Here is a 14284-nt window from a genome sequence, read left to right as displayed (position 1 = left end):
CTTCTCAACCTCTACGACCTCAGGTGCGTGTTCTTTCGGCTTTTCACTCGGAAGCCGCCGTTCAACCTCATGACCGCTTCTCAAAGCGATAACCTTCACATGTTCTCTCGGGTTGGTTTCTGTGTTGCTTGGTAAACTTCCATGTGGCCTTTCGGAAAGAGATTTCGCAATTTGCCCCACTTGATTTTCAAGGTTGTGCAAGGAGGTGGTGTGATTGCGAAGTGTAGCCTCGACTGATTCAAACTTTGTATTTGTCGATTGAACAAATCTAGCCAAGTGCTTCTCCAAATCCGTCATTCGGTTTCCAAACCTGAAATTGCTTTTTCCACTTGAGGGGCTTGTTGTTGTTGTTGGAACCCCGATGGCCCCATGGTCTTCCGTGGTCCTTGATTACTCCATGAAAAAGTTGGGATGATTCTTCCAACCTGAATTGTAGGTGTTGTCTGTATGGATTCCCTTGAGGTCTCATTCCATTACCTACAAAGTCAACATTCTCAACTGAAGAAACATCACCTATGACGATTGGGCAATCGGAAGGAGCATGTTCCCCACCACAACCGGTACAATTTGTCACGGCCATAACTCTATTCGAGCTATAAGATCTAGCTTCTTACTCAAACTCTCCACTTGGGCCGCCAATGAAGTTACCGCATCAATTTCATGGAGTCCGGCCACCTTTTTCTTTTCCCTAGCGTTCCACTGGTAGCTATTTAACCCCATTTCCTCAATCATTTGACATGCCTCGTCGGGGGTCTTGCTACCTAAGGTACCTCCCGCCGCCGCATCCAAGAGTTGCTTTTGTACTCGGGTTCAAACCATTGTAGAAGGTTTGAACAATCATCCACTCCGGGAATCCGTGTTGCGGACACTTCAGCGCAGAGTTCCTTGAACCTTTCCCATGTCTCAAATAGAGACTCCAATTCAAACCCGTATAAAGGATGAGATCTCATTCCTAAGCTTTGCTGATTTTCTGGGAGGGAAATAACGGGCTAGAAAAGCTTCTACCATCTCCTCCCATGTAGTGATTGATGCCCCTAGGTAATGAGTGTAGCCAACGCTTTGCTTTCCCCTTTAATGAAAATGGGAAGGCTCTCAATTTGATGGCATCATCCGTCACACCATTTATCTTTAGCATGTCACACACCTCAAGGAAGCTCTCTATTGAATGTTTGGATCCTCATCGGCCAAACCGTTGAATTGTGCGGACTCGCTGCAAAGATATGGATGAATGCCGGCTTTAGCTCAAAATTCTGAGCTGTGATTGGGGGACGCACAACACTCGAATGTGTCCCCAACACTGAAGGTCTGACATAATCGGATAGTGTCCATTGTTGCTCATTTTGTTCTGCCATGTTGTCAGATCCTTCTACTTCCAAATCAGCTGGATTAGACAGTTCTTGTACAGGTTCTTTCCCTTTCCTTAGAAGTGTACGTTCAAGCTCAGGGTCTCCTTCAATCAATATTGATGGATTCCCTCGGGTCATAACCTAGAGCTGCACTCAAAAAGTAAAGAAAAAGAAAAATCAGAATGATGATAGAATAAGAAGATATGAAATAGAATGTGTAGTGAAATAGCTAAGAAAAACAAAGTGCAAAGTATCTCTAAACGCCTAACTCCCCTCAAGAACTGGCGCCAAAAAAACTTGACATGTTCCCCTTGCTTATATCCCGCAAGTGCACGGGTTTGTCAAGTAATAATCCCGGATGAGCGGGCTCGAATCCACGGGGAGTAGGGAGTAAAGACACTTAATTCGATTCTTGGCTATGTGGAGTATCAACAATGATAAGTGTGATAATGATTCAATTCTCAACAATTAAAATCAACAAGTAAGAGAGCAAAAAGTAAGGAGGAGGTAAGGCAATCGATAAAGATGGGGTACTCGGATGATGCTTCACCTAGGATAATCTTTTGAAGTGCAAGAACTCTCTATTATGCTTCCTAATCAATGCAATGGTGAGTCGTGGAAATCCTTACATACATAGTCCCAAATCTAAGGTCAACTATGCCTAACTCTATTCATGTCCCGAAGGAGAGATTAAATAACCTCTCAATCTCGTACTCGAATAAAGTTGCAATGAGCTCTAGGGATTCCATGTGATAAATCGCTTCCTAATTATAGACCTAACCTTTTTGGTCCAGGCGGAAGGTCCCTAGCCACAATTAAGCCCTAGATACTAAGATCCCCTCAACGCTTCACTCCATTACACGTGCAACTAGGCCCCAGCGGAGGTTCATCCCTTAGACCATTCACTCTATTATGGCCGCAAAGAACTCCAGGAACGGAGGTAGAATCTATCACATCGGAGGGGAAAGGGGACGCTCCTGTACCTCTCGACTCACCCTCTCAACCCTCTCCAACCTAGCTTTGTCTAATGCTCGTGGTGTGTCACTCACTCACAAGGTTACCAATAAGAACTCTCAACCCTAGTGTCACTCTAGGGGAAATGTTCATACAATCAAGCATTCAAGGTTGGAACTCACAATAAACATCAATTTATTGAAAAGCATAATAAAGAAGTCCAATGAAACGAATACATCTAGGGTTCACAATCACCCAAGTACCCACTAGTGGTTTAGCTCTCCATGGAGCTAAATACAATCAATGAAATAGAATGTAAAAGCAATAAATCCATAAAGAAACCCCCTCGATGGTCGTGTCGATGGTCTTGTAGAGAGTCCTCTACTCGTCGTCCAAGGATTCCCTCGTCCGGTATAGGATACGCCTCAATGGAAGCTCCCCTACCAACCTTCTTCCTAATGAATGACGATGTCGGAGCCAGAGAACCTCTCCAAAAACCTTAGCCAATACCCTTCAAAAACCCCTAGCCAAGCCCTCTCTCAAGTTGGGGAAAAAGATGGAGAAAAAGAATGCTCGAAATCGAAGCGATCGCATCGGACGTGTATGATGTCACACGCCCCTATGGAATTTCCACACCGGCGTGGATAATTTCCACACGCCCGTATGGATCTCTTGTTCTTATATGCATAAATTAGAATGCTCGAGTGTGACTGTCTTTGTGCCCTTCCAAAATGAATGTGCTCACTCGACACGAGGAGGTTGGCACACTCTAGCATCTCACACCCGACCTATGTCTTCGCTTTGAACCTTAGCAAGATCTCTTCAAAAAAATAGGTGCATTATGATCCACATTGGCCTATTTCCTTCATACTCGGCCTCACAACCCTACCCCGCATAAAAAGTAACATAAAAACACACATATTAATGTAAAAACCTAAGAAAAGTAATGCTCAACATAAGGAATGAATGATTCGCATTTATATCGCAAAAGCACTTATCAGTCTCTCAACCCTAGTATCATTCTAAGGGAGAAATCATTCAACAAGCATTCAACATTAGAACTCAATTAGAGACATCAATGAAGGAAAGCATAATAAAACTGACTAACTTTATACCAAGTCTAGGTGGAGAAATCAATCAGTCTCAACACCTCGCACTGTGTACAGCTTGTAAGATGCTCTAGGGATTCCAAGTGATAAACCCTATTCCTATTGGTATACCTAACCCTTTGGTCCTGGCGGAAGGCCCCTAGTCACAATTAAGCCCTAGGTGCTAAAATCACTTCAACGCTTCACTTTGTTGCCTTTGCAACTAAGCCCCAGCAGAAGGTCATCCCTTAGCCCTTTCACTCTACTATGACCGCAAAGAACTCTTGCAATGTGGAGGTAGAGTAAATCAAATCTAAGGGGAAAGGGGACGCTCCACTACCTCTCGACTCACCCTCTCAACCCTCTCCAATCTAGCTTTGTCTTACCCTCATGGTGTGTCACCCATCCACAAAGGCTACCAATATAGACTCTCAACCCTAGTGTCACTCTAACGGGAGAAATCATTCAACAAGCATTCAAGATTGGAACTCAATTAAAACATCAATTAAGGAAAGCATAATAAAAGGTTTAAAAAAACAATAGCATCCTAGGGTTCAGAAATCCAAGTACCCACTAGGGTGTTTAGCTCTCCATGGAGCTAGTAACAATCAACAATGAAATCAAATATAAAAACAAGTAATCCATAGAAAAACCACCTCGGTGTTCATGTCGATGGTCTTGTGGAGCAGTTGAGCCTTCTCCAAGGGTTCCCTTATCTCGCCTAGGACGCACCCCGCTGGATCTATGCGACGAAAGCTCCCCCAATAACCTTCTTCCATGTGAATGGCGATATTGAAATCCTTTAAACCACTCCAAAGACATGCCAAAAGCCTCTCGAAACCATAGCCGACGGCCTCCCAAACAATGGAGAAAAGTGGAAGAGAATAGGTGAAAAAGATCCCAAAAATCAGGCTGAATCGCGGCTTAAATAAGGCTGGAATCGGGCATCCACACGCCCTTGTGGATGTTTCCCACGTGCCTGTGGAATTTCCATATGGGTGTGGGGAATTTCCAAACGCCCATGAGGATTCTCTAGAAATCTCATTTTTGGCCGGCTGTGAACAGAACACTCCCAATTCCACGCTCTTCATCGAGGCAACATAAACGGGCACGCGTATATGCCGTAGATCGCACGTCTTCTTCAATCAAAAGCTTCATTGGCAGAGATCTTGTCATCAATATGCGAGTCTGGGATGTGCAAATGTGACTACCTTTTTGGCTCTCCAATCCATTGTAGTGACTTGAATTCATGGAGGTTGGCACACATTCACGTATCTTGGAGTCCCACTTGTGTCTTCACGTTTGTTTCTTCCAAGATGCCACCAAACAATGCGATTAAGATCTATTTTTGGCTTCTTTTCTCAATACTTAGCTTCACAACTCTATATGCATGAAAGTAACACAAATGCACAAGTATTAGCGCTAAAACTTGATAAAAGCAATGCTCATCATATGGAAAGAACACTTCGCATTCTTATCACACAAGCACTTATCACCCTTCTATGAATTCTTCGTTCAATGTCCGGATTTCCTTCAACCAATATAGAAGGGTTTCCTCGGGTCATAACCTAGAGCTGCAACCAAAGAAAGAAAAACAAATCAGAACAATGGAAAAATAAGAAGATATGAAATAGAATAAATGATGAATAGCTAAAATAGCAAAGTTCAAAGTGTTTATAAAATGCCTATTCCCTGTCAATGGCGCCAAAAACTTGACATGCCCCTTGCGTGTGACCCACAAGTTCATAGTTTGTCGAAGTAATAAATCCCAAGTGAGTGGGTTATCGTATCCATAGGGAATAGTTAATAGAAACACAACGATCGCTACTTAACTAAGTGAATATGAAACAGTAATGGTGTGGATAAAATCAATGTGAACGAGACTGAAGAAAATAAGAAAGAGAGGCATGATAAAATAAGAGGAAAGGCAATCGATAGATAGTGGGACACTCGGACATTGCTCCCCCTAGGGTTATTGCTTCAAGTGCAAGACCAACTATTATATCTCTTAACTGATGTTTAATGAGTCACGGAAATCCTAAAATACATGGTTCCAAACCTAAGGTCAACTCGTGACTAACTCTACACTATATCCCGGTGGAGAAATCGCTCGGTCTCAACACCTCACATTGTACAAAGTTGCAAGAAGTTCTAGAGATTCCAAGTGATAAATCCTATTCCTATATGTATATCTAACCATTTGCTCCAGGTGAAAGACCCCTAGTCATGATTAAGCCCCAAATACTAAGGATTACTTCAACGCTTCACACTGTTGCTCACACAACTATGCCCCAGCGGAGTTCCTCTCTTAGCACTTCACTCTATTGTAGAGGTAGGATAAATCACACCGGAGGGGAAAAGGGAAGCTCCGCTACCTCTCGACTCATCCTCTCAACCCTCTCAAATCTTGCTTTGTCTAACTCTCATGGTGTGTCACTCACTCACAAGGATTACCAATGTAGACTATCAACCCTAGTGTCACTCTAAAGGAAAAATCAATCAACAAGCATTCAAGATTGGAACTCAATTAAAGACATTAATTAAGGAAAACATAATAAAAGATCAATGAAATAATAACATCCTAGGGTTTACAAGTCCAAGTACTCACTAGGGGGTTTAGCTCTCCATGGAGGAAGATACAATCAATAATGAAATCGAATGTAAAAACATGTAATCCATAAGAAAAACCCCCTTGATATTCATATCGATGGTCTTGTGGAGTAGCCTCGTACTCTCCAAAGGTCCCCTTGTCAAGCCTAGGGCACACCTCGCCAGATCGGTGCCGATGAAAGCTCCCCCAATAACTATCTTCCAAGAGAAACGCGGTGTTGAACCCGTAGAGCCACTCTAAAAGCCTTGCCAAATCCCCTCTGAACCCTAACCGCAAGCCTCTCAAAAGATGGAGAAACGATGGAAAGAAGAATTCTGAAATTGGGCTGAGTCACGGCTTTATAAAGGGCTGGAATCTAGAATCCACACAGGCGTGTGGACTTTCCACACGCCCATGTGAATCTGCAGAACTTGGTTTTTCAGCGGCTTGTGAACAATAACTGCTAGAGTAAATTGCTACAGTTATTGCTGCAATACTCCGCCAAAATACTCCTGAATCCACACTTTTCATCGAGGCAACATAAACTGGGCGCACATCTATGTTGTAGATCGTGTTGCATCTTTAAGTAAAAGCACATTTGTCGGGAATCTTGCTAGCCTTGCACAAGTCAGAACACATGAGTGTGACTGCCTTTGTGCCCCTCCAATTTACATATTCCATCAGGCATAATGGAGGTTGGCATATACTCATATATCTTTGAGCACAACTTGCATCTTCTCATGTGTCCACTTCAAGATTCCATCAACATAATGCATTTGCAATCTACTTTGGCTCCTTTCTTCTCTTATTGGCTCCACAACCCTATATGCACAAAAGGACACAAAAACTCACATATTAGCGATAAAACCTGATAAAAGTAATGCTCATTGTAAGAAAAGAATACTTCGTATTCTTAATACACAAGCACTTATCAATATCCCAAGTGCTTTTTTTTATTTTTCTCTTTTAAAATGTTTAAAAATAGTAACCGATCCAATAAATCTACTGAATTCCCAAATCAAATAATTAAGCAATTTAAGTATTTTTCATTTTTAATAATAATCAACCGATTCCTATATAGCTATAATGACCCTCTAAAATTGCAAATAATAATTTGTTAAGAATCAATTGGCTTGAAGCTTGTTGGCTAGAATAGAAATATCTATAAGATCTGGGTTACCATTTATATCGATTAAACAAATTGTCAAACTCCCAAAAATGGCACATTCTTGAAAAGCCATATATATATTTTTTGCTTGATCAACGATGGTTACAATTTTGGGCAAACCGATCATATATTTGATCCCACCCAGATATGATTGCAGGGCAGATAATTTTCTCTTCAACATCGCTGCATCTCTTTTGGGGAGACGGTTCAGTTTCCCCATGTTTTGTTCTGCTCTTAAGTCCCTGAACTTATGAAGTCTCGTTTCCGTAGTGGACCAATTCGTTAACATACCACCAAGCCATTTTTTATTAACATAATGACACCGAGCCTTTATTGCGGCCGATGCTACTGAATCCGCTGCTTTATTTTTGGTACCAACGATTAAAAAGCTTTTTCCTCTACTTGCTGCATCAAAAACTAAATCACAGGCTTCTGATAAAAAACGAGCAGTTATAGTAAGATTTGTAATATGAATTCCTTTACGTTTTGCGGAGATGTAAGGGGCCATTCTAGGATTCCATTTCTTAGTACCATGACCAAAATGAACTCCTGCTTCCATCATCTCCGGCAAATTGATGTTCCAATATCTTCTTTTCACTTTCCCCCACATTCCCTCTTTGTTTTTTGCAAAGAGACGAGATACCCTAAAAAAAATAATGATTGTTCCGAGGGAACCTTCTAACGGGGATTGACCGTCGATACGCGGTTCAAACCATTACATTAATTTCTTTTTATTACTTATTTTTTTTTTACCAAATCAATGATCGGACCAGATAAAATAAAATAAATAGTGAAATTAAAAAAAGGGTAAAAAAAAAAAAAATGAATCAACCCTTAGGAATTCGTAAATGATTGTTCTGATGTCTCATATAAATTAATTGTCTTGGATGCAAGAACAAAATAATTCTCTATGGTGTAACAAAATATCTCTCATCTCTAAGTCGAATAGATTATTCTTTTTAATTTCCAAATGAATGTTCTTGTCTTGTCTTGAATGGTGCACTAATTTTTGGAATCCAGTACTAACAGTTAATATTCCGCTTCCCCTGAACAATGTTCTCTTTGGAATATGAAACTTTGAGTATTCAAAGATGCCCTCATTATTCCCAATAAGATTGACTGATAACAAATCGTTTCATCTAAAGCATGTCCTGCGTGCTTTTCTTGCAATAATCCTATTAGTTCTCTAGGTGAAAAGGTAAAATTAGATATCCCATCTTATAAAAGGAACACTCTTGATCTTGATACCAAATATAAATGGATCTAATTGCATCAACTTTTAGTGGGGGCTCATTCAAGACTTACTCGAACAACTACTCAACAAAAAATGAGAGCCTTAGTTTCTTCTCATCGAGATAGAGACAGGCAAAAGAGGGATTTTCGTCGTTTGTGGATCACTCGTATAAATGCAGTAACTCGCGACAACGGGGTATTCTATAGTTATAATAAATTCATACACAATCTGTACAAGAGGCAATTGCTTCTTAACCGTAAAATACTTGCGCAAATAGCTATAGAGAATCAAAATTGTCTTTACATGATTTCGAATAAGATCTCTCAAATAAAAGAGATTATTTAGTAATATACAGGAATGATTGAAAAAAAAGTCCCCGGAGAATGAACTCCGGGAAGATAGAATGAAAATAAATTATAAGATACTTATAAGATAAGTATAAGTAGTAGGAATGAACGAAATCTTTCAATACAAGAATTCCTTTTTCTTAACAAAACAGCAATTTGATGCTTGAGAGTTTTGAGTCAATTGAGGGGTATGCCTATTTATTTCTGGTTCTAGGACCAGTAGTTCGAGGGATCGACTCGACTCTCTCAAATTGTTTCTCATTATTAAGAAAAGGTAACAAAGATAAAATACGAGCTTGTTTTATAGCAATAGTAATTAATCGTTGTTGTTTCAAGGTCAATCTATTGACACGTCTAGATAATATTTTTCCTTGTTCACTAATAAATCGACTAATTAAACTCATGTTTCTATAATTGATTTGATCCCCCGACCCAATTGGGGGCAAACGCCTACGAAAAGATCGCTTGGATTTACGAAAAGGTTGCTTGGATTTATCCATGGGTTATTTTTTTTATTCCTTATCTCGAAAATTCTATTTCTTTTATATGTTGTTATAGTATTGTTTATATGTTAACTTCTTCCTTTTCTCTTCTCATTCCTTGGAAAGATCGTACACATGTTCCTTAACTTTGACTCTAACATCCTTAACCCTGGCCATGAACCTCCTCTGGATTTTAGATCAACTTAATTCTTCTATTTTTGATCCGAACTAAAGAAGAAGAAAAGAATAAGAAAAATTAATATAATTTACTAACTAGAAATTCAATTCTAAATATTTGGTTGTAAATAAATTAATATTAATCAAGTAATAAATAAGAAAAAGATAACTACCTGCAAGTTTGAGTTTCAAGTTGCCTTGCCAAACATAAATTATGTCTTCATTTAGCCACATATCAAACTAGGCTCCCAATATAAACTTGACCACCAAGTAGGCACTCCAAGATGATCCAAATATATTATCAATAGTTTTGCCATTTAATTTGATCATCCTTGGTTTTATAGCTTTTTTAAAATATAACTCTTTCTTCAACAGTCTTTTAGCCCAAAATTTTTTCTTCAAGCTGATGTTTCTCTAGTGACACATCCCAAAGCTTTGCCATCAATGGCATATTATAATAGTTGCCATTCTACATGATGCCATCTCAACATGACCCTCAAGCTAGACAAGTTGTCAAATAATGCTAGTTTTGTGCTTTTGCACTGACAGATATGTAATTCTAATCTTCTCTTTTATTTGGATGGTAAGAACTTGAGACAATAAGTAGAAGATTTGATCTAAAGAGTGCATCTCATTTAATACACGAGACAAAACCCAAGAAACACATGTCAACCTTCTCTAAAAGATAGGCTACCTAATAAAGTGATTTAATACAAATGATGGTGGCGTACTAGCTTAACCCAAAAGTAATATGCCAAGATGAAAACTAGGCTGGCTTGCAAATAAATTATAGATAACTTAATTGACAAATTTTTAGAAAATTAACTTAAGGAAGTCCACCATTATCATGATGATACTGGTGGTCTCAATAGGAATAACTAATTATAAGCTCAATAGAATCTGTATGAACAATGGTAGTTTGACTATTATTCTATTCTAAGATGCATACAAGAACATGGACTTGGGTACTAGTAAAACTCAACTCTATTAAGTCCCTTTTGGTTAGATTCACAAGGCAAGTCTTATTGTCCAAATAAGTAATTAGACTACCACTTATAGTAGGAGAAAACCCCAATAAGCAATGGCAACAAAAACCTTCCTATTAGTTAAATGCTTATGCTTTTCTTTTTATAACTTTACTATTTGTAGGCAAACTTTGAATGCCTTGAAGGAAATGGTCTCTACATACTATCTTATAATAAAGTTCTTGACTAAACATAGATGTGGAGAATTATGAGGAGATCTAGTAGCCCTTTTAACAGTTCTATATTATATGGCCAAATTTAAGGACAAAGTTTCAAAAATTTTATTTGGTAAAGTTTCAAAACAATGCTAAAAGAAGTTTCACAATAGCTAACTCCTATAGAATAGTTAGTCATAGTAGTACTAGATGAAAGCCACCCACCAAGATTATGAATATTATAGTAGAATTATAATCTGATAGCAAAGAAGAGTATTCAATTTGCTCCATACAAAAATAGACATCTTTGATGGGCCTGAAAGTTCTCTTTATGTACATCAGAAGGTCATAAAATAACACATGAATATAAACACCACACACAAACCTACTAAACAGAAAATACTATTTTAGTTTAGAGAAACAATAAGTAACTGATGAAGAAGTATAGACTATGTATAAATTTTCTAGACCTGAATAAAGCCAATGAGAAGTAGAGATATTTATAAATTTTATAGACCTAAATAAAACCTATCCTAAAGATAGTTTCCCACCTATTATGATTGATAAGCTAATATATTTCACCTCAAGGCATGAGCTCTTTAGTTTCTTTAAAGCATTCTCTAATATAATCAAATTCAAAAATAGAATCTAGTGCGGTGAAAACGTCCTTCATTATTAATAAAAGAATGTAATGCTACAAAGCAATACCTTTTAAGTTCAAGATTGCTGGAGCAACCTTTCAAAGCTAACTAAACAATATTTTTAATAAATGGAATGGGATAAATGCAAAGGTATATGCGGATAGCATGCCATGAAAAATGAAAAAACCTATGCATACAGTAGACTTAGAATAAACCTTTCAAGCCTTTTAGAGTTTAATGTGCTCTTCAACCCTAGTAACTATGTCTTTAAGGTTAATGAGAAAAATTAATTGGTTACATGTGAAAAGGAGAGGGATCAAAGAAAATATGGAAGGATCCTTGATCTTGGAAATAAGTTCTCTCATATAGTAAAGAACATTCAATAGTTAAACAACTAATTAGCAACACTAGGACATTTCGTTTCAAAATTTGGAGATGAGAGACCTTCTTCCTTAAAGCCCTTTAAAAAGTACTGAGAATAGAATATAACTTTCTAACAATAGAAAGTGACTTTAAGGGTAAAAGAATCTTTGAAATGTTCTAACACTTTTTTTCTTTCTTTTGTGTGAATTTTATTTCGCTAGTTTGTTTATATCTTTTTATGAGAACATGTCCAAAACTTTTAATTGTAGGAAATTAAAGCATTTTACAGCCAATCTAAATTAAGCCATTTAGATGTTATGAATATAAATGCTAGCCAATCATTCATATTTGGAGGATCCAACGCTTGAAATTTCATATTATGAATATTTAGATGTTTTGGAGTATTGAAAGAATCATAAGCATAGATTCCCAATCCTTCCATTAATGTGAAGTGATGTCTTGGCTATCCCAAAAACAACTGTTGTATTTGAATCGGCTTTTTCTATTGGTGCTCATGTGCTCAACAAGTACAGAAGGGGTATCCCTTTTGAAAAAGTACAAGCTCACATTTTGCATTTGGAATTGGTTGTATGGTTATAATATTGGTAATTATACTTACAAATTATTATTTACATTTTTCATTTAGCTGAAAATTTGAAATATTGGTTTATTTGAATTTAATTTTCATCTAACTTTTATATTTTTTTTAAGTAGATAATAGAAATGGAGTAAATGTTAAAACAGTTGTCTCCGATGAGGGATCAAACATTCTTTAGATTATTGATGAAGATAGAAGGGAAGGAGGAGATGGGGAAGAAAAAGATTTTAATGATGTGATGGTTGATTACGTTTTAATAATTTTCAATGTTGTATGCCTTAAGAGGGATAAGGGATGAAGAACATTTTAATGGAATGATATTTTGGTAAAAATTGTAATAGTAATGGATATTTTTAGATGGATTTTGATAAACATTAATGTTATATCTCTTTTTAGCTGAATTCTCTTTATGGTTTTAACTTGGAGCATTTTTAGTTGAGTAACTTTGGCATTATTGATCAGTGAAGTTGGGGATTACAAAGGGACAAAAGTATGGGTGTTATTGGGAATCTAATATATTCTGCTTGTGTAATTGTGCATATGTATAGCATTAGAACCCTAAATTTTTCAAGTACTACCCTTGCATCTATGTTTGTTCAAACTTTGTTAATCAAGACTACTAAATCCCATATGTTCTTAACTGGCACATCAAGTAATTAATTCACTAATATGTTTGACAAGAAAATTACTCCAACATTTAGACTAATATATATATATATATATATGAGTTTTGATGGGCTAGCCCGTCCAACACATAGTCGAAGATGGATTAGGTTGGGCTGGCATTTTGCAACCGACCCCACTCCGAAGGCCCATTTTGATAATTCTACCCATAATTTTCAAACTATTGAAATTGGGTATTTATGCATTATTATCATACTAGCCAGATCCTTTCTTGAAGATTCTTGGTCAAATGTGTAATTGGTTACATACATTTTCCCATCCATCTTCCATTGTTTTTGCACTAATGTTTTTTGTCTTATGTTGTTAAATGGCCTAATTTTCGCAAATTTTATGATCATCATGTGAAGATCTTTTCCATTCTTGCTTCCTCTTTCAAGTAATTTCATACAATAATTGCATTCTGCTTTATTGGATTCACATACTTTGATCTTTTTAAAATGTTTCCAAACAATTAATTTTAATCTCTTCACACCAACTTGTGCCTCTTCATCACTAACTTTAGTAGGATAGTCTATAGGTGACTTCATAGGAGAATCGAGTGGAGTTAATGAGCCATCAATTCCTATAGCGGAATAACTACTACCAACCTGACACACTCCTTGCGTTTGTGTACCACAAGTGCACGGGTTGTCGAAGTAATAAAGTACCCGATGAGTAGGTTGTCGTATCCACAGAGAATAGTGCTCAGAAACACAAGTATTGCTATTTAACTATAGTGAAAGAGAAGTTGTGATTCAAGTGAACAATATCAATGCAAATAAAAATAAAGAAAAGCAAAAAGAAAAGCAATAGGAGTAAGGGAGGTAATCGATGGAAAGATTGGGTACCCGGACATTGCTCATCCTAGGACTATTGTTTCAAGTGCAAGACTAATTATTATGTCTCCTAACTGATATTTGATGAGTCGTGGTAATCCAAAGACACATGGTCCCAAAACTAAGGTTAACCGTGACTAACCCTACACTATGTCCCGGTGGAAAAGGGTACTCTCGACGCCTCACATTGTGTAAGGTTGCCTGAAGCTCTAGGGATTCCAAGTGATAAAGCCCTATTCCCTAGAATAGATCTAACCCTTTGGTCCATAGCGAAAGATCCCTAGTTATGATTAAGCCACAATACTAAGGATTACTTCAACACTTTACTCTGTTGCTCATGCAACTAATCCTAGTGGAGTTTGTCTCTTAGCACTTCACTCTATCATGACCGCAAAGATCTCTTGGAACGTGGAGATAGGATAAATCACATTGGAAGGGAAAGGGGACATTCCGCTACCTCTCGACTCACCCTCTCGATCCTCTCCAACTTTTCTTTGTCTAATCCTAATGGATTGTCACCCATCCACAAGGATTACCAATACAAATTCTCAACCCTAGTGTCACTTTAAGAGAAAATCAAATCAACAAGCATTCAATGTTGAAACTCAATTAAAACA

The 14284-nt window shown here is 37.6% G+C and overlaps 1 protein-coding gene and 1 non-coding gene across 2 annotated transcripts; one reads left to right on the top strand and one right to left on the bottom strand.

Moving 5' to 3' along the window:
• Positions 1–851: 851 nt before the first annotated feature.
• On the top strand, positions 852–960 carry LOC120269835. The gene has a single exon (XR_005539467.1). It is a non-coding gene; the product is annotated as a small nucleolar RNA R71 (small nucleolar RNA).
• Positions 961–7102: 6142 nt separating this feature from the next.
• Positions 7103–8135, bottom strand: LOC120269278 (30S ribosomal protein S2, chloroplastic-like). The gene has a single exon (XM_039276609.1). It carries the CDS (start codon positions 7754–7756, stop codon positions 7103–7105), a length of 654 nt encoding a protein of 217 aa, XP_039132543.1. The 5' UTR covers positions 7757–8135.
• Positions 8136–14284: the final 6149 nt, after the last annotated feature.

This window comes from Dioscorea cayenensis, chromosome 9, assembly GCF_009730915.1.
Source record: "Dioscorea cayenensis subsp. rotundata cultivar TDr96_F1 chromosome 9, TDr96_F1_v2_PseudoChromosome.rev07_lg8_w22 25.fasta, whole genome shotgun sequence".
Classification (NCBI taxonomy): domain Eukaryota; kingdom Viridiplantae; phylum Streptophyta; class Magnoliopsida; order Dioscoreales; family Dioscoreaceae; genus Dioscorea; species Dioscorea cayenensis.
This window is presented reverse-complemented; position numbering and strand designations above follow the sequence as displayed.

Coding starts and splice junctions, on each gene's coding strand:
- LOC120269278 (XM_039276609.1), bottom strand. CDS start 7,756: ATGTGGGGGAAAGTGAAAAGAAGATATTGGAACATCAATTTGCCGGAG.